The sequence below is a fragment of the Prionailurus viverrinus genome, chromosome C1, assembly GCF_022837055.1.
Source record: "Prionailurus viverrinus isolate Anna chromosome C1, UM_Priviv_1.0, whole genome shotgun sequence".
Classification (NCBI taxonomy): Eukaryota; Metazoa; Chordata; class Mammalia; order Carnivora; family Felidae; genus Prionailurus; species Prionailurus viverrinus.
The window spans coordinates 126,360,862-126,382,568 of NC_062568.1; the positions used below are offsets into that span (position 1 = coordinate 126,360,862).

The following is a 21,707-nucleotide window of genomic DNA, read 5'->3' on the forward strand; positions in this document are numbered from 1 at the left end:
TGAGATCATGACTTGAGCTGAAGTCAGATGCTTAACCTACTGAGCCACCCAGGTGCCCCAGGAAAGTTATTTTTTTTAAGTATTAGGTTCCTCATCTGAAAAATTAGAGTATCAATAGCATCTATCTCATGGGATGTTATGAAGTTTAATTGAATTAAATGGGATTATTAATATATTTTTACCCCATGGGGGTCTTATGTTAATTAAATGAGTTATATGTAAAACACTTAGGCCATAATTGGCATTAGGAGCACCAAAGAATTATTAATTGAATGAAATAGTGTTTTGAAAAAGAAACAATTTCATATTCTTAGTGAAAAGTGACTAAATTTTTGGCACCTGATTGGCTCCGTCACTAGAGCATGCAACTGTTGATCTTGGGGTCCTGAGTTCGAGCCACACCCTGGGGGTAGAGATTACTTAAAAAAAACTAAATTTGACCTCATTCATGCATATATACCATCAATAAATTTTTTTGAAAGACACTGTTGAAGCAAATGAAAAGACCAACAAATAAATTATGCTGACTTACAGCAGTTAGAGTATAAAGTGGTAAGTACTATAATAGAATCAAGCAGAGAATGCTGCTAAATATATTCAGAGTAGAACTGTTAAAATGCCATCTCCTCTGGGGACCTTTCCCTCATAGGAAATATAGTAAGATTATTAAATAAGGACGAGAGGGGTTTAAATGTGTCTGGGAGGCTTAAAAATGTGGGAGGTAAAAACAAGAGACGTCTTAAAACCCATACAAATTGGCATTAGTCTCTGAAATTAATCCATGTGAAATTCATGTGAATATTTCCTCCATAATGTGTTTTCTCCTCATTATAATTATAAATATATTCACACCCACATCCACGTCTACACAAATTTCAGAAGTCTGTTATCATTGCATTTCTGCAGCTACCCTTTGGGTCTCTTTTCCTCTTCTAGAAGCTGCCTGAAACTTCCTGCTGTAGGGTCCACTAGTCAAACAAAACCACGACAATCCCCTTTCCCCAATTTTTAAATGCTACTTCGCTATTCTATTCAGTAAGTACAACTTGCTCTGCTTTTATCATTCAGGACAGGCAGCTACCCAGTTAGACAGTTGCACTCTATCTAACGGAGCAGTGTGGGTGCTGTTTTGTTTTCTCTGGCTTTTGTTTTATCAGAGTATTTATACACTTACTTATACACTTACTGTTACTTGCCAAGATATTTTATAGGTCTTTTATATACAATTTTATATCAACCTTTGGAGTGGAAATTCTTTGGGGCAGGAATGAAACATCTTCTAAAAGTTTTAAGATGATAATATGTTTGGTGTTTGCCCCCTCTGTGTAATTAGATATACTAGAGTTTAGATAAGGTACAGTATATATTTTTGACTTTCAAAGTTAGACATTTCTCAGGGTAAAAATTAAACTTCTATATATGCATGAATTTTATGTGCATATATAATTAGAATCACCATATGGAACTGAGAGGATAGACTAGTACATATGAGCGCTAACAGAAAGCTAAGGACAATGATGAGATTATATAAGAATTTTATTTGAGGGTTTTTTTAATTTGAATCAATGATTTTTTGAGTATGTAGTCAACAAAAACTAAATGGAATAAAACAGTGTTTTAAAGAGAACAGAAATTGTGGCTACGTTCTCTTCTCTGCATGTACAGTCAAAATTAACAGGATTTCATAATTTTAAACTAATTTTTATGTTTTGAAGGTCAGATTAGCATCTGTTTTAGTTTTGAGCTTTCACTTTATTTCATGTTCTTTTATTAGATGAACCTATTTGTTCCAAAATAGCTAAAAAAGAGATGAAAAATTACCACAGTATAATCATACGTTCCTTCTTTTCACATACTGATAAATATAAAATATCTGACAGCATTATTTCAAACCACAAATGCCTGAAAAAATGGTAGATGGCTTACTGAATTGCAGTTTGTTTGTTTTTTAATGCTACATCTAAACTATCTGTAAATAGGGTTGAGATGTGTAGTATTCCATAATGATTAAACAGGTTTAAACAGCAAAGCATTTGCTTTTTACCAAATTAAACATTCTTTCACAATATGACATTCTAAATAAAGTGCAAGATCTGCAGTTTCTTTCAACATCAATGCACTAGAGTTTTGAGATGCATATCAAAGCAAATATCCTGTAAAGCATATAATACTGCAGGGGAAAATGTTTGATTGTATATTCTAGGCACTTAAGAATGTATCATCCCTGTTTTCCTTTTCACTTTATAACTTATGAATTATGTATTTCCCTAGGGTTTCTCAATTTACAATATCCTAAATAAGAAATAGAAAATATGTACTTGGAATAATCTTTTTATGTGAAGAATTGATATTTTTGATATGTCCCAAGTTTGGAGGGTTATTTATAACTGCTATCAATAGCATAACGTTACCAATTTCTATTTCCAACTGATGAAAATGTTAAGAAACTGATTTTTCTTGGTAAATGTGTCCTCAGATAAAGTTTGCAAGTTCATACGAAATTATTAGCTTCTAGGAATTAATACTCATTTCCTCTAACTCCTTTATGTACATTTATAGAAATGATTTAAAATGCATTATAGGGCCCCAGGGTGGCTCAGTCATTTGGGCATCTGACTCTTGATTTTGGCTCAGGTCATGATCCCAGTGTCATGATATCAATCCCCATGTCGGGCTCTGCACCGAGCATGGAACCTGCTTAGGATTCTCTCTCTCTCTCTCTCTCTCTCTCTCTCTCTCTCCCTCCCTCCCTCCATCCCTCCCTCCCTCCCTCCCTCCCTCCTTCTGCCTCATTCCATGCTTGCACTCTGTCTCTAAAATTTGAAAAGAAAGAAAGATGCATTGTAAACACAAATAATGTCTAGTATATTTCTCATTAAGCCTGAATAATTAGAATTCCAATACTCCTCCTCTTCCTCCTCCTCCTCCTCTTCTTTCTTTTTTGTCATTTTAGCTTATACTACTAGAATGTGGTGAGAGGGCTGATTGATAACTGTAATATAAAAAAAAACAAATATCAGTAATTAATATGTATGTTATAATTCACTATACAGTAATTTTGCAGGTCTGCTTTTTATTATATTATGACACAGTTATGACTATTAGAGTACTTTCATAAATGAAGCTCAGAGATAATAAGTAATAGATCCAAGATTACTCAACTAAAGGGTGGTTAGACTTGAGACTCTGAATGAAGCAGTGATTAGAATATTGATATCCATTGTAGAGAAAGGGGAAACCTCTTGCACTGCTGGTGGGAATTCAAACTGGTATAGCCACTCTCGAAAACAGTGTGGAGGCCCTCAGATAGTTGAAGATAGAACCACCCTATGATCCAGAAATTGCATTACTAGGTATTTATCCAAAGGATACAAAAATGCTAATTTGAAGGGGCACATGTGCCCCAATGTTTAGAGCAGCACTATTAACGATAGCCAAATTATGGAAAGAGCCTGAATGTCCATTCACTGATAAATGGACAAAGAAGAACTAGTATGTATGTATGTATGTGTGTGTGCATACACACACACATACATACAATGGGATATTACTCAGCCATCAAAAAGAATGAAATCTTGCCATTTGTAATGATGTGGATGGAACTAGAGTGTATTGTGCTAAGTGATATCAGTCAGAGAAAGACGAATGTCATGATTTCATTCATATGTGAAACTTAAGCAAAAGAGATGAACCTAGGGGAAGGGAAGGAAAAATAAGATAAAAACAGAGAGGAAAGCAACTGTAAGAGACTCTAAACTATAGAGATCAAACTGAGGGTTGCTAGAGGGGAGGAGGGTGGTGGGATGGGCTAAATGGGTAGGAAGCATTTTAAGGAAGTCACTTGTTAGGATTAGTACTGGGTGTTGTATTTAAGTGATGAATCACTAAATTTTACTCCTGAGACCAATACTACACTATATGTTAACTAACTTAAACAGAATCTTGGAAAGAAGAAAAATAAGAATATTGATATTCAGCATGCAGCATCTGTCAGTTCTCCCACTTAAAGCAAAATTTCTGTAAAGTGTATCACATGCCTAAAACAGTTTGAATGTAAAATGAGAAGTGAAGAAAGAAAAAAATCTGGCCGCTGCAGAGTTTTATCTTTTCAATCTAGAGAATGTTTTTACTTTGACATACGTCAGTTTTAACCAGTATTCTTAAAGGGTTTCTGCTACTGGTATGAGTATATGGTTCTTTCATGCAGTTACATTTTTATCAGAACTATTTTTTTTCATACTTTTTATGCCACTTTTTTCTAACATATAGAGTCTTTGGCATTTATCCTGATGATAACATGGTCTCAAGAAATTCTGAGAGTTTCCATTACTCATTTATATTATTCCTTTTAAAATGTGCTATTGGGCAACATTATTTTCCCTACTGATGATTCATCATGCATTTCTGATAAGATCAGAAAATAGTAGATATGAAATATATTACCTTACTTTAAAAAATAGTAAACTAGTAGAACTAAATAGGTATTGCTTTTAACATAAATGAGATTTTTTATGCTGTTCTGATTTGCATATTGATTTAACTCAATTTGGGACCTAATGCCACGGAGCCAAGTCTCTCAAACCTTAATGAGTATCAAACCTATGAAACAGACTGCTGGTCTCTTCACTCCAGCATTTCAGATTTAGCTGGTCTGGATGAGGCCTAAGAATTGGCTTTACTCATAAGTTCACAGATGATGCTAATGATGCTGGTCTGAGGTCACACTTTGATATCCATTATGATAGGGTGTTAGTGACTGAGGTGAAAGTTAGGTTTTCAAACCCAGCCTTAGAATATACGTGAATATAATTTCTTTGTGATCTACATTTGTCTGTCAGAGATTTAACAAAGTGGCATGGTTATTTTTATACAAAATAGATTCTAAACTGAACTAATTTAAATTTATGTCTGAGGATTAATAATTTTCTCTTTGAAGAATATTATTAGACACATTCACATTTAAAATAGCACATATCTTATATGAAAATGATTTTTATCTATTGTTAATGGAATGATGTAGAGAAATTTCCCACTTTTATATCAATACTTACAGAATTTCAGATTTGTTCATGCATTAAAACAAATTAAATATATTTAAGTAGCCCCAAATACTATTGTTACATAGTACTAATTGATACCAAAGCTATTCTTACTTTCTCCTGATGATCAGGATTTCAGTTTAAGATATAGATGTGAGAAACTAAGGAATGGAAAAGGCTCATCTACTTGATCTCGTGAGACAGGAATTATAATCCTCAATCTATAGATGAGAAAACTGAAGCTCTCTTTCGTTAGCTAATTTAAATTGCTAATAAGAGAGGCTGGCTTCTATCCCAAGTCTATCCTATTCTGAGCCCATACTTTTTATATTACATCATACTACTTGGATCAGATCCATCGCTCTTAATACTTTAAATTCACAAAAGTTATAGACTGGCACATTTTTTTTCACACCAAAGCAGTGTCTGTAGAGAAAGGAAAAAATCACTCATGGTAGGCTTGAAGAAGATACAATTGTGAACACTCCTGGTATAGCTTGTTACAAGTTAAAACAGTTTGCTAAGTACTATGTTAAATCATTATTAAAATTATAATTCTAAAATTCAGTCCAATATGAATAATTCTATTTATAGAGAAACTGTATGAATATTTTGCTTCCCCCCTCTCCCCCACCAATGCCTTTCTGTTGCAGGCAGTTGTGACCTACATTTTGTAACATTATCTTGGCTCTGATTTCATCAATCACATACTAACCATCTTTTAGTGTCAGTTACACTTCTTCTGACAGAATCTCTTGCCTGCATCATTTCATTTGTCATTAATTTCAGGACAAGGATATTTTGTGTTGTCCTCAATATAGAGTACCCTGACTTTTGTATTAAAAAGTTTGTGGGGCGCCTGGGTGGCTCTTAAGTGTCCAACTTCAGCTCAGGTCATGATCTCGTGGTTCCTGAGTTCGAGCCCCACATGGGGCTCTATGCTGAGAGCTCAGAGCCTGGAGCCTGCTTTGGATTCTGTTTCCCTCTCTCTCTCTCTGCCCCTTCCCTGCTCGCACTCTGTTTCTCTCTCAAAATTAAACAAATATTAAAAAATTTTTTTTTAAGTTTAAGTAATCAATATGAATATTTCCATGGGTAGGGTCAGGGTTAGTTGTTGAGGTCATGCCATAATTTCATAAAAATACAATTTAGCAAAATAGATAAGTACCTTATCCTTGGACCATAAAAATTTATTAGGATAGAGATAATTATATGAGAAAAATTATTTACCTTATTATTAAATTTACAAATCACTTTTTAAAAAATGTTTATTTATTTTTCAGAGACAGAAAGAGCAGGAGCAGGGGAGGAGCAGAGAAAGAGGGAGACAAAGAATCTGAAGCAGGATCCAGGCTCTGAGCTCTCAGCACAGAGCCTGCTGCAGGGCTCAAACCCATGAACCATGAGATCATGACCTGAGCCGAAGTCGAATACTTAACCAACTGAGCCACTTAGGCATCCCAGAATCTTTTATTTAAATGATTTGCAGATTTAATTGTAGTGCCTGGGTGGCTCAGTCGGTTAAGCATCCGGCTTCAGCTCAGGTCATGATCTTCTGGTTCATGAGTCAAGCCCCACCTTGGGCTGTGCCTACTTTGGATTCTGTGTCTCCCTCGCTCTCTGCCCCTCCCCTATTTGTGCGCGCGTGCGTGCTCTTTCTATCTCTCTCACAAAATAAATCAACATTAAAAATATTTTTGAAAAGATTTTTCAGGAATTATAGTTAAAAATACTATCTTAGGAGTTTGCTTAGGAAAAGTGGTTATCAAATGTCATTTGACTGTCAAAAATTTATTGAGTTTTTTTTTAAGTTTCTAGGAAATATTGTAATTTATTTGAGCTTAGCACCAAAATATTTTATTGAATCGACGTGTACTTTGGAAATCCCTTCTTCTAAAATTAGTGTGTTTAAAAATTTATTCTTTTTCTGTTGTAAGTCCATGTAAACCAAGTCTTATTTCTAACTGCATATTTATGTAACCAATGTTAAGTTAAATATCAAGCCATGGAATTTTAAACAAAATTATTTAGAATTCTGATAAATAAACCTTAAGCATTGCTAATTATTTTTGAACTCTGTCATATTACCAAAACCAAACTTGCCCTATGCATAGTAATAGGATTCTCTAATTCATGCCTACTTTATGTATGTTTATTATTTCTCATTATTTAGGGACCTCCTGGCTTACCTGGTCTCAAAGGTGACCCCGGTTCCAAGGGTGAGAAGGTGAGAATAAAAGCATGTGTTATTACAATTTTGATATGCTAACAGCAGAGACAATAATTTTGCAGATTAGAATCATTCAAAAGGAAATTTCAAAGAATATCTTTGTCCTTTTAACCAAGGCAAAAGCTTCCAATCCTCTGCTTCCCAGATGAATTTAGAGAAGAGAAAAGATACAAAGTCATAGTGAAAAATGTATTCAAATCCATTGTTATATTTTCTCAATGTCCCCTTGTAGGAGCCATATGGAGAAAGCATATGGTTATACTAAAATAACTCTTCAGAAAATAAACAGATGGAATAACAAAATGCCCATTTTATGTTTTTAAACATGAAAATAACAAATTTAAACTAGAATACTTTTGAAATAGTAATTTGATCTTCCAGAAAGGACACAGAGTTGCACCAAATAAGGAAAATAAGCCTTTTTATAATGGCGTTAATTTTTTTTGGGTCATTTTTAAATCTCCAAATGTCTCTTAAAGACCACAGAGTCTCTGAAGGATAGAAATCATATCATATAAAATATCATGCTTATTAAAATAATGAATTTTCAGTTTATTTGATCAATATGGTCATTATTGGTCTTTTAGGGAATTACTTTTCAGTAAATGAAACACTGAAGATGATTCTTTTAGAAAGCATTTTGTTCCCTAATACTTCTCTCTATAAACAAAAGATTCACTTAATGTAAGCGTAAACGATCCTGTTAGGTAAGAGGAAAGAGGTTCTTAATCCTATATATAATTCAGAAAGGGTTAAAGTTTTTATCTTTTTTTTTTTTACTTTTATGTTCCATAAAATTAGTGTGCAATTACTTTATGACTATAATTTAATATATGGTTGTAATTTACATATGGTCAAATTTCTTTTCTCTGCCTTCTAAAGGGACATCCTGGTTTAATTGGCCTGATTGGTCCTCCAGGAGAACAAGGTGAAAAGGGTGACAGAGGACTCCCTGGAACTCAAGGATCTCCAGGAGCAAAGGGGGATGGAGTGAGTAAAGATATAAAGTATTCTCCTGCTCCTTTCCAAACACACACACGCACGCACACCTGTGCACATTCCATTAAACGTGACCAGCAGGGTGATTTAGAGCATCTTTAACCTCTTTAAGTCAATGGTGTTTTCAAAAAGAAATTTATTTAACCTTAAAGTAATAATTTAAAAATATGTCAAGTTGGAAATCATAAAGATTACAGTTCAATAGTTAATTACACAGCAATTTATTGAATCACCAAAACATACAAATCATTATTCTGAAGGCTACATAAGTCTAAACATAGAGACATTGAAGCAAACGGGAAAAAAATACAGATTATCTTACAAAAGTTATTTCTTAGGTTCACAATGGAAAATTTCAGGTTATTCTTATATACTTTTGCATAATCTAAGTTTTCAGTGTATGTTGTCCTGCAATATAGAGAGTAGCATAGCTGAGGAAAACTCTAATTTGGATGATTCTCTTTACAGGGGATTCCAGGTCCTGCTGGTCCCATAGGTCCCCCTGGTCCTCCAGGCTTACCGGTAAGTGCGAGACAAAAGAATTTTGTAAAGGAAACTTACACCAAAAGAGTCATGATTTCTCCAGATTTTTATCTGTACTTTTGCCTTTGCATTTTGTCTAGGGTCCTCAAGGTCCAAAGGGTACCAAAGGCTCTACCGTAAGTACTTCTCCCTTTGGACTTTGATTGTTCAGTGAAGCCTAGTCAAATGCCTTGTTCTCTGTTTATCTTGTTCCTTTTGTTCCTAACAGGGACCTGCTGGCCAGAAGGGCGACAGTGGTCTTCCAGGGCCTCCTGGGCCCCCGGTAAGTGCATGGGAACAAAAGTGATGTTTAGGTCTGTTCACATCCTAAGACTGCCAGTGATTTCTCCAAATTTGTAAGAAGGACAAAAAAAGACATTCTGTCAAAGTGGTGATTTTTCTAGGAAACAGCAACTCCATTAATTACATAATCAGATCCACATGCCAAGGTGTGTCTTTTAATTGATGCATTAACTGTATGATAATCTTGTTTGTATTTATTTTTCACGAAAATTATATACTTTTTAATGTCATGTTTTTATGAAAGCAACTGACTGTAGGCCATAAAAATACATACATACATATACATACATACATATATGTGTGTGTGTGTATCTGACCACACTAGGAAAAGTTCAGATATTTTGCATTTTTTCCCTACTGTATATAATGATCATAAAAGCAATAATAATTTCTAACATTTATTAATGCTGACATTTTCCAGGCTCCATATAACTACTAAGTGATAGATCCATGTGAAAAAACATTAGTCTCCTCTCTTGAGTTTGTTTCCAAACTATATGTGTATTAGTTTACTAGGGCTGCCATGAGAGGCACCACAAATAGGGGGCTTAAATAATAGAAATGTATTCTCTAACAAATTCTAGAGGCCACAAATCCTAGATCAGAGTGTGGGCAGAATTAGGTCCTTCTGAGGGCTGTGGAGGAAGGTCTGTTCCATGGCCCTGTCCTTGGCTCATAGATAGCTGTCTTCTCCTATCTTTTCCCTTCAAATTCTATGTGTGTCTCTGCACCCAAATTTCCTCCTTTTACAGGGACACCAGTCATATTGGATGTTTTCCCATTGGTGGATACCCCCCACCCAGTGCCCTTACATTTACTTAACTGATTATATCCACAGTGACCCCATTTCAAAATAAGATCTTATTCTAAGTACTGAGGCTGATAGCTTCTACCTATGAATTTTGTGGGACACAATCATAACAACATGGATTGAACTATTTGGTATAGTTCTCCTTTTACACATATGCAAATTCAAATCTCTGCATTTATTTTTTTTAATTTATACAGTTTTAAGTTGTATTTGAAGCAAATTAATGTGTATATTTAGAAGTTTAATGTTTCATAATATAAATTATTATCAAGCACAATAGACAACTCATTAGGTAGGTTAAGAACCTTAAAATGGTATTTTAATCTTCAGAGACTAAAATCTAGTTGTGGAGACAGGACATGTAAATAAGGACTAATTAATAAATAAGAAAGTTACATACAATATATCCACACAAAACTGGGTTACACTACTTATATAGAGAAAGGTCCAGGGGCACTTAGGCAGCTCAGTCACTTAAGCATCTGACTTAGGTCATGATTTAACGGTTCATGACTTCGAGCTCTGTGTCAGGATCTGCATAGTGCAGAGACTGCTTGAGATCCTGTCTCTCCCTCTCCTTCTGCTTCTCCCCTGTTTGTGCTGTCTCTGTCTCTCTAGGAAGAAAGGAAAGGGAAAGGGAAGGGAAGGAAAAAGAAAAGGAAAATAAAAGAAGTTCCAGAAATCATCTGATTTGTGTGTCTACCTCAGTATCTCCACTAGATTCTTCTTAAAAGAACTTAACACAGTTTCTATATAAATATTTATAACATGTGTATGTATATGTAGTAACAATTAGAGAAAATATTGAAAGTAGGGAAAACATTGAAAAGCTAAACCAACTATAATTTCTCATAATAATGACCTCATCAGTAATAATTATGCAGAATATTTTACCTTAGGAAGCAGTTACATGCACATTATCTCTTTCACAGGGTCCACCTGGAGAAGTCATTCAGCCTTTACCAATCTTGTCACCCAAAAAAACAAGAAGACATGCCGAAAACATGCAAGCAGATGCAGGTGATAATATTCTTGACTACTCAGATGGAATGGAGGAAATATTTGGTTCCCTCAACTCCCTGAAACAAGACATCGAACATATGAAGTTTCCCATGGGTACGCAGACTAACCCAGCTCGAACGTGCAAAGACCTGCAACTCAGCCATCCTGACTTCCCAGATGGTATGTTAATAATACATGTCACAGCAAAGGGACTGAGCCTCTAAGTTATGGAGGTGCATGGTCAGCCCATTACTTCTAGTTAAATGTTTGATATAGACTCTAAATAAACTAAAGTAAATGATTATTAATTCCAGTCTTGTAAACAGAAAAAGTCCTTTATACTGTGTAATTCAAGAACTGCTTCAGAAAATCCTTACCTGCTTACATAAGGTTTCATTAAATTATGACAAGATCATTTTGGGACAATTATAGAACACAAATGCATTTTTTCCCTGTAATAACTATCATAGAATGGGTTTTATGTGTGCACACATGTGTACACATTAGTATATATTTATATCCTGTAACCGAACTTATTTTACCTTGATATGAAGTTAACATGATTAATAGCATAACTGAATCATATTTTACCTATCAGTTTAATAATAATTTGGTGAACAGAATATTTAAGACTTAGCATAGTAGCTTGGGGCAAAAATTTATGTCATTGATCCACAAATAATCAGAACTGTGAGCAATTCATTTCTAATAATAATCAGGATAATTTATTATACCTATTGTTTAACATAAACCTTATCATACCCTTCCTGAGAAGGAAACAGTTTCAAGTATCATGAGTTAGTTAATAAACTCACACAATTACTAACCTAACAAGGGGCAGATATTTATGTGATCTTAAATCTCCCACTTTATATGGAAATATTTTGTCACTCTTTTTACTCTTGGGGCAATATTATTTTGCACTATCAATCATATAAGAATGTTATAACTGAGATATAAATAAGTCAGTACAGAGGGAAAAGTTTAATGTGATTCAGAAACAGCCACCACCATAAAGGAAAATGTCATAAAATCTTCCTATCTTAATCAAGCATAGCCTGTTAACACTCAAACACAGGTAGCTATTAAGGACTCCATTCAAACTAATGTCCAAGGTTTTCAAATTTATAATGTTTATTTGGAAAAGATATGTTTAGTTCAATAGTAATTCAGTAATTTTAAAGAGAATGACTCAGACTTCTGCTCTTGCTGAGACAATCATACATAATTGAAGTTCAAATGTAAAAGATTACAACACAAATAAAACAAATATGATTAATTAGAACCTGAGCAGTCAAGAAAAATTTTTGTGAATTTGGGAATGGAAAGCTCATTGTGGACCACAGCTCCCCATGGTTTCCATATAATGATCAGCGTTATTAATTCCTTAATGGGTTAATTAATTGCCACTAAATATTAATTAACTGACTTAGCAGTGCCAGGCACTGTTCTTCAGGCAGAGATTTGTAGACACACAGAAGAAATAATGCCCTTGAGCTACTATTATCAAATGAAGGAGACAGGAAAGGTGTAAGTATTAACAATAGCATATTATGACAGATACTGTGGGAAAAAATGAGTATTTAGATAAGGTAAGGATGATCCATTTTGTGTAAAGGATGTTAATATTTGAGGAGGTGACATTTCAGCTGAAACCTTAAAGAGGTAGCCAGTCATGCAAAGAATCAAAAGGGTATTTCAGGCAGAGGATATGGGTCATTTGATAGGTTTAAAGAGGCCAAGATCTTGGTGCCTTCAAGGAACTGAAAGGTCTCTATGGCTAAAAAATAGTGAGGAAAGTGAAAAATGACTTGAAGTAATTTGGAAGGAAGCAAGGTGAAATCAAAGGAAGCTAGTTAAAGAGCTGTTGGTTTAATCTAAGAAAGAAATTTATGGTGACTTGATTTAGGGATTTGACAGTAAAAATAGGAGATGAATAAATTAGAGGTAAACTGGACATGGTTTCCAGAGTATACTGCATTTACTGAACAGATGTATCTTAGTAATTAAGCTATTATTATGTTATCTGAAGGAAATTTAATGACAATATTAACCGAATAAATCAAGAGAAAAAATGCTTACCACAGAATTCAAAATTATAGGGGCACCTGGGTGACTCAGTCAGTTAAGCGTCTGACTTCAGCTCAGGTCATGATCTCGCAGTTCATGAGTTTGAGCCCTATGTCAGGCTCTGTGCTGACAGCTCAGATTCTAGAACCTGCTTTGGATTCTGTGTTTATTATTTTTGAGATAGAAACAGAGAGACAGAGTGCAAGCAGGGGAGAAGCATAAAGAGGCAGACAGAATCTGAAGCAGGCTCTGAGCTGTCAGCACAGAGCCCAATGAGGGGCTCAAATCCAAGAACCATGAGATCATGACCTAAGCCGAAGTCAGACGCTCAACTGACTGAACCACCTAGGCACCCCCCAAAATTTTTTTTAAAGTAATGCAAGAAATGATTCTTAAGGCTAAGTAGATTCCACCATCTCCATTGTTACAAATGAATAAACCAAGGGAAAATATAATGATTATTATACTCAGATTACTTAAGTAGTAAATAATACATATAGGATTTAGGGTTAAGTTTCTCTGATTCCAAATGCATGTAATTTATGATAGTGGATAATTAAATGTTAATATTTGAGGAGGTGACATTTAAGCTGAAACCTAAAAGTAATAGGCAGGCTAGAAATAAGAGTGTTCCAGGCGAAGTACATGGGTAAAGCTTTGATGCAGACAAGACAAAGGGTCACTCTTTAACTATCTGAACTCCTATCCCAATTTGACCAAAAACATAAAAGGGATTCTTGTAGGAAAAGATCCATCAATATTAATTTTTCTTTATTCTTCTAATAAAATGTGTATACCATGCAATCAATTTTTTATTTAAATGTATTTTAACATGACATATTTTTTCCTACTTCTAGGTGAATACTGGATTGATCCCAACCAAGGTTGCTCAGGAGATTCCTTCAAAGTTTACTGTAATTTCACGTCTGGTGGCGAGACTTGCATTTATCCAGACAAAAAATCTGAGGGAGTAAGTACCAGTCTGTTTTGGTGGTGATTGTTGACAGTTCCTGCCATGTTTTTGCAATATTGAACTAAACAGGAAAATTATACTGTCATATTTTCATTTATCTGCTTTTCTTACAGGGTAATTAGAGCATTTCATTTGCATAAACATGAATAAGACACCAAAGTGATGCACAGAGTTAACAAATACTTCTCTCCTTTATTTTTTTACCCAGATGTATTCTTTATGCACCTGCTTGTGCTCTAAAATTCTATGGTTTTCCATGACACAGCACAGCTGATGCTTAAATTTTAGTGCATGTATAGTACTCTTCATTCCAATGACACGACAGAACTCACAGCTGTATATGATGTTCAGAATACACAATTTATAATCGTTTACATAAGAATATTGTCTACATTTGCGTACTTTTTAAATGTTTTGTCTCTTCAAACAGATTTCTTGATTTTCACCTAGCAGTATCAATATATTTGAGCTAAAGGCAAATTACTAATATAGGGAAAGGTTTTTCACTAGCATAATTGTATTCTTCAAACAGTTTCTGGTGGTAAATGTTGCCTTTATTTGTATTCTTTTAATAAATCACATTCTTAGTAAATGGTATGGGCATACAGAGGCACAGAACCTCCTTAGGGCAAGACAAGTAGCTTTAAGTGTGGCTAATCTCTTTAGGAGGGAAGTTAAGTTCTCCAGTAAAGGTTAGGTAGTAGGAGCAGGAGACAAAGCAACTTCTGTTTCCCATCCAAACTTGGCAGCAAAGCATAATAAAAGTTCCTGTAGCTGCCAAAGAAATAAGGGAACGTGGAAATGCCTCTCTTTACACTGATAACTCAAATTCCCTGTAGTGAAGCCTTATATACTGTTACATTTTGCTGATCTTGCAAAGCAAAACAATAAATGCAGATCCATAAAGGGTTCTAAACATTCTTCCCAGCAGGAGATGATTACGCTTGCTTCCTGCAATGACTTTTCCATGCCACCCTTAGTTACTGGCTGAATACTTTCAGGATGCTTCCCTTGGCTATGAAATACTGATGGGATCTGTCTTGATGACTGATTTCGACTGGTATTGTGAGGGGTTCCTTTACAGGGGGTTGCTTCTGAGTTCCACCTTTGTCCCCTACAGCCCTTAGTATGCCATCAGCAGGTTGTTCTCCACCCCCCCCCCTTCTTCTTTTTGAGCAATTAAAGAAAACAGGAAGAAAATGACTCAATCTTTACTAAGTGGGAAGTCACAGGATATATCTCAAATTTTGCTGTTTATCTCATTTTCTATAATTCAGGATAGACCATTTTAAAACTTCTTTGGCATCTTAGTCTTACAGAAAATTACTGATGCATACATAAACAATACTGTTCATAATTTTTACCTACTTTCTAATTTTCCTGTTCCTTTGCAACAGGTAAGAATATCATCGTGGCCAAAGGAGAAACCAGGAAGCTGGTTTAGTGAATTTAAGAGAGGAAAACTGGTATGTTATTACCTCAACATGAAATGGTTTATCTTAAACTTCATAAATGAAGCTCAAATTATATATCTTAGACCCTGACTGTGAAAGTCTGAGTTATACTATTTAGTATAGTTTGCTATACTATAGCAAACTATAGTTTGCTTTATAGTCTCTGGTTTGCTCCTTCTATATCTCTTAGACCACAGTTGTATTTTAGAGAATTTTTCTAAACGTTTTCTATCAAAATACATGGAAATATGCTAAATTCAATAAGTATGATCAGATAAAGTATGCATTTCATTAAGTACCTGATAGACATCATAAAAATGAATTATGTTAGAAATATCAGGTATAGAGAATGTAATACGTGTTTAGTGTCTCAGACGCTATATCTTTTTTTCTGTTTGAAACCTAATTTATTTTTTTATTCTCTATTTCAGTAAAAACTTTTGGAAGGTGAAATGTTTTTTGTTTTTTTTTCTGATCGTTACATTTAGAAATAAAGTTCACTATTAATAATTTTTACAGGTATTTTAAGATTAGATGCCAAAACTAAATTTATATTATAAAAGCTGTTTACAAATACATGTGTATTCAAAATAGTAATAAATGTATTTAAGTGAAAGTTTTTCACTTATCCCGATAATTATTCAACTGTTTAATGTTCTTTAAGAAGCTATTATTTTTGGGTCGCCTGGGTGGCGCAGTCGGTTAAGCGTCCGACTTCAGCCAGGTCACGATCTCGCGGTCCGTGAGTTCGAACCCCGCATCAGGCTCTGGGCTGATGGCTCGGAGCCTGGAGCCTGTTTCCGATTCTGTGTCTCCCTCTCTCTCTGCCCCTCCCCCGTTCATGCTCTGTGTCTCTCTGTCCCAAAAATAAATAAACGTTGAAAAAAAAAATTAAAAAGAAGCTATTATTTTCTATTGATGACTATTTTATGGTTATTCATCTTATGTAAAACCTACACGTTAATTGACAACTTCAGTGAAGTTTTCCACTTGACATAATTCTTCAGTTTGGTCTTCAAGTTACATATTAAATATCCATGTGACATTCTTACCTGTGTAGAATTTAAAAATACATAACACAGAACTGTGTGTGTGGTGTTATTTTTTGTTGTTTTGGTTTGTTTACCTTACTGTTCATTTCCCAAGGTTTTTTTTTTTTTTTCCTTCAACTGAACAAGTCTTCTCATTATCTGAGCTGTTAATCAGTAAGGATTAAGTAAATTCAACAAAAGAAGCAAGCCATAGATAATTACCTTCACATTAATCCATAGCCTAGGTAAATTTCCTACTCAATTTTCTAAAAATATCTATGTTCAGCTGACGCCAGTCTTTCAATTTTACCCAATAAAACCATTTATGAATTTAATAAAGGATTTTAATAATTTGTAGTTAAAACTACTTTCCTGCCCTAAATGTAAAATAAGTATTTACTGACTCACCATATATTCTTTTGCGTTGTCTTGGGCATTATGCTTGGTGCTGGTGACACAGTGATGAATAAGTACATTGTCTAAGAACGAACAAACAGGCAGATCTGTGCTGGAAATAGAAGACCAAACATCTTAGAAAACTATGGCGTCAAAAAATGCAGAAACATGTTTAAAACTTTGGGTCTAGTGGCTGTACTATGAAATTTTTAAAGGAGTAGGTGAAATAAAAACACAAAAATAGGTAACTTTCCATTGCACCGAGATTCCTCAGTTCTAATTGTTTCACTATTTTGCAATTATATAATTTAAAAATATACACAGGGGCGACTGGGTGTCAGTTAAGCCTCTGACTCTTGATCTCACCTCAGGTCATGATCTCACAGGTTCATTCTTGGAGCCCTGCTTCAGGTTCTGTACTGACAGTGCAGAGCCCGCTTAGGATTCTCTCTCTCCCTCTCTCTCTGGCCCTCTCCTGCTCATGCATGTGCGCTCTTCATCTTTCTCAAATAAATAAACTTTAAAAAAATAAAACAAATAAATAAAAAGATACACAAACATAATGAAAGATCTTTTGGAAACAAAAGCTTTTCTTTTGGAAATTTTTAATGTTAGGAAAATGAAGCATTGAAATAAAGTGAATATTTTTCAAAGATAAGTAGTGCTCATAGTAACTCAGGTGGGAGTACAATAGTGATTTCATAAAATCCTGTCCCTGGGTCTTATGACCCTCCTTGCCCACTTTCATTCCCTAAGTGAAAATGGGACAGTTGATTCATCCACATGCTCCTGGGATCACAGTTCACTGTCGACAGTGATTTTATTCTTTTATAACATAAAAAAGTAAAAGAACCTATGTCTGTCTTTTTATTCTTTTATTCCCAGCTTTCCTATTTAGATGTTGAAGGAAATTCCATTAATATGGTGCAAATGACATTCCTGAAACTGCTGACTGCCTCTGCTCGGCAAAATTTCACCTACACCTGTCATCAGTCAGCAGCCTGGTATGATGTGTCATCAGGAAGTTATGACAAAGCACTACGGTTTTTGGGATCCAATGATGAGGAGATGTCCTATGACAACAACCCTTTCATCAAAGCACTATATGATGGCTGTGCGGTGAGTATAATCACTTGCCTTCTTTCACAGGGTGAGAGGCTGTGTGCAACCATCTCAGCTTGGCCCTAAGTCAGGAATCTCTCATGAAATGGATGTCTGTTGTTTTTAAGATCTGATGCTTAACACTGGCATATTGAAATGTGATATATTAGAAGCCACTAATATTCACATACATACACACAAACTCTGAAACTTAAGTATAGGCACATATTTAAAAGCCATAACAGAAGGTAATCTTAGGTCATATGCTATTTGTATGGAATTATTCCTGATATTTGAATACTATTATATCTAGTCATTCTTGAAATAAAAATAATAAAAAACTTTATTTCATTTGCTTCCTTCATCCATGATTCTAAAATGACAAAGGAATCAGTATTATACCATTTACACCATAGCTAATACTTACCCCTGTATTTTGTCCATAAGGGCTTGTCTGTTGGGACTGTGTTATACCAGGTTAGGCAGTTACTATCATTTTTGTGATTTCTATCCTCTGGAACCATCCTTTTCACACAATGGGAGTTCCATTTAAGAAAATGATACAGAAAGCACACTAAAAAAACTTGGTTTAGCTGATGACTAAAGAGAGGTCACAATTATAAATAAATAGGTCCATGCCTTCAACAAAGTGAGTATGGTACCCACAGGTTAAAGAAAAGAAAGCATATTAAAAGTAGCAAGTGTTTGGATTTCCCAGTAGTAGTGTACTGATAATCATTCATAAAATTAATATATAGCAGCAGAAATGCTTTGACTTTTGACCTTATGTACTATAATTTCTATAATGTATTTAAATTTTTCTTTAGAAACCTTGACATATATTTATGGACACACACACATGTGTATATATATGCATATATTGTATGATTATAATGGTAAGAATATATTCTTATGTAGGAGTCTAACCCAATACTAACATCAGTTTTCAAATTAAACTGTATTTATCAATTCAGTAAGATTCTCTTCATCTATGCAGTGTATCCAAATATTATAGTTGAGTGGTAACAGCTAAATATTAAATGCAGCTGTCAACGTTCAAAATTTAAAACTACACATGACATCAGTGATAACAAGAGTTAATTACAACATAGATAATGGCAAATCTGCTTCTTACTCTCTTCTTTCTTACCCTCCTGCCTCCATTCAGAGGCTAAGGAAAAAAAAAGCATGTATGTTAAAAGCATGAAATGATTGTATAAATTTTTCTTTCTGCTTAATTTTACAGTCCAGAAAAGGCTATGAAAAAACTGTGATTGAAATCAATACACCGAAAATTGATCAAGTACCTATCGTTGATGTAATGATCAATGACTTTGGTGATCAGAATCAGAAATTTGGATTTGAAGTTGGTCCTGTTTGTTTTCTTGGCTAAGATTAGGACAAAGAACATCTGAAATCAACAGAAAAAATATCTTGGTGCCACCAAGCCATTTTATGCCACATGCAAGTTTTGAATAAGGATGGTATAGAAAACAACTTGCTGCGTATATACGTACCAATTAGAAATCCCGATGCCCTTGTGGGGGCAGAATCACATGACAAAAGCTTCGAAAATCATAAAATATAAGAGTGTGGCTGAGATGGAAACAGGCCTTATTCTTGATTCCCAATTTTCATCTCTCCCTTTCCTATTTGGATTTCTTTGGTGCTGTAGGAAAAAAAAAAACAGAACAATATATATTCATAAGATATGGTGCTCATTCCCATCCATCAAGGATGTGCTAAAAGTATGTTTAATAAATTGTAATTATTTTATGTACAGTTCTATACTGTTATCTATGTGTCCATTTCCAAAACTTGCACGTGTCTCTGAATTCCATCTGACTCTAATTTTATGACAATTGCAGAACTATCATGGCAATAAATATATGTATTATGAAAAAATAAAGTTGAAATTTCTGATGACTCTAAGTCCCTTTCGTTGATTAAAAATAAAATGCCTTTGTATATATTGATGTTGAAGAGTTCAATTATTTGATGTCGCCAACAAATTTCTCCTAGGGGTAAAAACCTAGAAGATTCTTGGAAGCACACTTGGATCAACTCTTCTCTACTGACAGTAACTTTTCTGAATTTCAGCCAAAAATACCATTGCATTTTAATGCTTTATTCAGTGCTACACCTCAACCTTTTTCTTTTCAGAGTCCAGAATTTCACAGGATACTTGTATATATGGAAAATAAGCAAGTTTATATTTTTGGACAGGAAAATATGTATAAGAAGCTATTTTAACAAAGCAATGCCTCCATTAAACAATCAGGTGTACAATTTTTTTACGACCTTATCTCATTGTTTCAGTGTGCTTCAATCATGCAGATTAATATTAAAAGATGGGAACTAAGCAATTATTTATGAATTTGTTCATTGTTATAATTTCTAATCAGTCAACTTCTTGAATTTGATTCCAAGCTGCATATTATAGTCTTCAAATATTATTTTCCTGCACCTATCCAACAATTACTATTCCTTTTCTTTCAAAATAATATACATTATTTGACCTGCCTAATTCCTAAATAACATATGGGTGGACTGTTACTAACAGTGCTTGTTTTAAAAGTCATACTTATTAAAACAATCAAAACCTTTTTTTTTTCCCCCACTAAGGTATTTTCTTCCAGGTAGCTAGCTTGATATAGCAATAAAATTTAAAAATTACAAATTGAACTTTGTATCTATTTTAATATATGTAAGACTTGAAAATAAATGTTTTATTTCTTATATGAAGTGTTAAATTAATTGATACCAGATTTCACTGGAACATTTTCAACTGATAATTTATCACAAAAGAGCATACCTGTAATATTGAAATTAAAACGTGAACACTTGTCATTCAGAAATTCTTTTATTTTTGAAATCAAGTTTGTAAATGTCCTTTAAAGAAGGGAGATATGAATCGTATAAATAAACTCAAGTCTTGTCTACCTGGATTAGTCACTCTCTTTCTTAAATAGGTTCCAAATTACTCTCTCTTGCAGAAAAGGTTTTGATTCTGTTTCTTGACCATACAGATTAGAATAGTTTTACACTTCTGGAAACAAATATTAACCTTCAGAGATCAAATGTTTAAAATTCTCCACATGTCAAAAATAAAAACACCCCATAGGAATACTCTGTTTACAAAATTAAGGTAGGTTATACTTAAAATTTCAGAAAGATATTTTTCATAATTAAACATTTTGCAAAGTCTCAAACATATGTTCATAATGTCAGCACTACAAATATTTCCAGATCTTTTGTTTGAAATACAGCCTCTAAATTATACACAAAGTGTATAATATGTAATATGTAATGATGTTTATCAAGAGAAACTCCATACATCAGGCAATTTAATGAATATATGGCAATAGGAGAGAATATTTTGCATATTGACATGCATTGGGGAAGCTGCATTATTTGTCCATTTAAATGAAACAGGCTCAAATTTGGCACTCAGTAGAATTAATGAATAAATAACTGAATCCCCTATCCTTTTCTATGCCTTGACATCTGGATATGGCCTTCCACATAGCGTTGGAGTTTTTTCTCTCCTTTATAGTTGATTTAATCTGAACAAAAAGAAATTCAGTGGAAGGGAAAAAGCATATAATATGACATTCTACTCTTGGCCCAAGTATGGATAAACTATGGAGAATAATATTCGTCTTGGATGGAACCTGGCATGAGTGGATGCACATGAAATTTGGCATTACTCTTTAAATGTAAATACAAAATAACAAATACAAAAAAACATTACGGAAGTTACTATTTTGAATGAA

At 34.1% G+C, this 21,707-nt stretch overlaps 1 protein-coding gene across 1 annotated transcript in view; it reads left to right on the forward strand.

Moving 5' to 3' along the window:
• Positions 1-19,606, forward strand: part of COL11A1 (collagen type XI alpha 1 chain) — a 182,563-nt gene extending 162,957 nt beyond the window's left edge. The window contains exons 58-67 of the mRNA XM_047868859.1: positions 7,213-7,266; positions 8,152-8,259; positions 8,737-8,790; positions 8,892-8,927; positions 9,020-9,073; positions 10,837-11,086; positions 13,834-13,946; positions 15,347-15,415; positions 17,716-17,949; positions 19,178-19,606. Coding sequence (XP_047724815.1) covers positions 7,213-7,266; positions 8,152-8,259; positions 8,737-8,790; positions 8,892-8,927; positions 9,020-9,073; positions 10,837-11,086; positions 13,834-13,946; positions 15,347-15,415; positions 17,716-17,949; positions 19,178-19,324 — 1,119 coding nt within the window. The 3' untranslated portion in view covers positions 19,325-19,606. The remainder of the gene's footprint in view (positions 1-7,212; positions 7,267-8,151; positions 8,260-8,736; positions 8,791-8,891; positions 8,928-9,019; positions 9,074-10,836; positions 11,087-13,833; positions 13,947-15,346; positions 15,416-17,715; positions 17,950-19,177) is intronic.
• Positions 19,607-21,707: the final 2,101 nt, after the last annotated feature.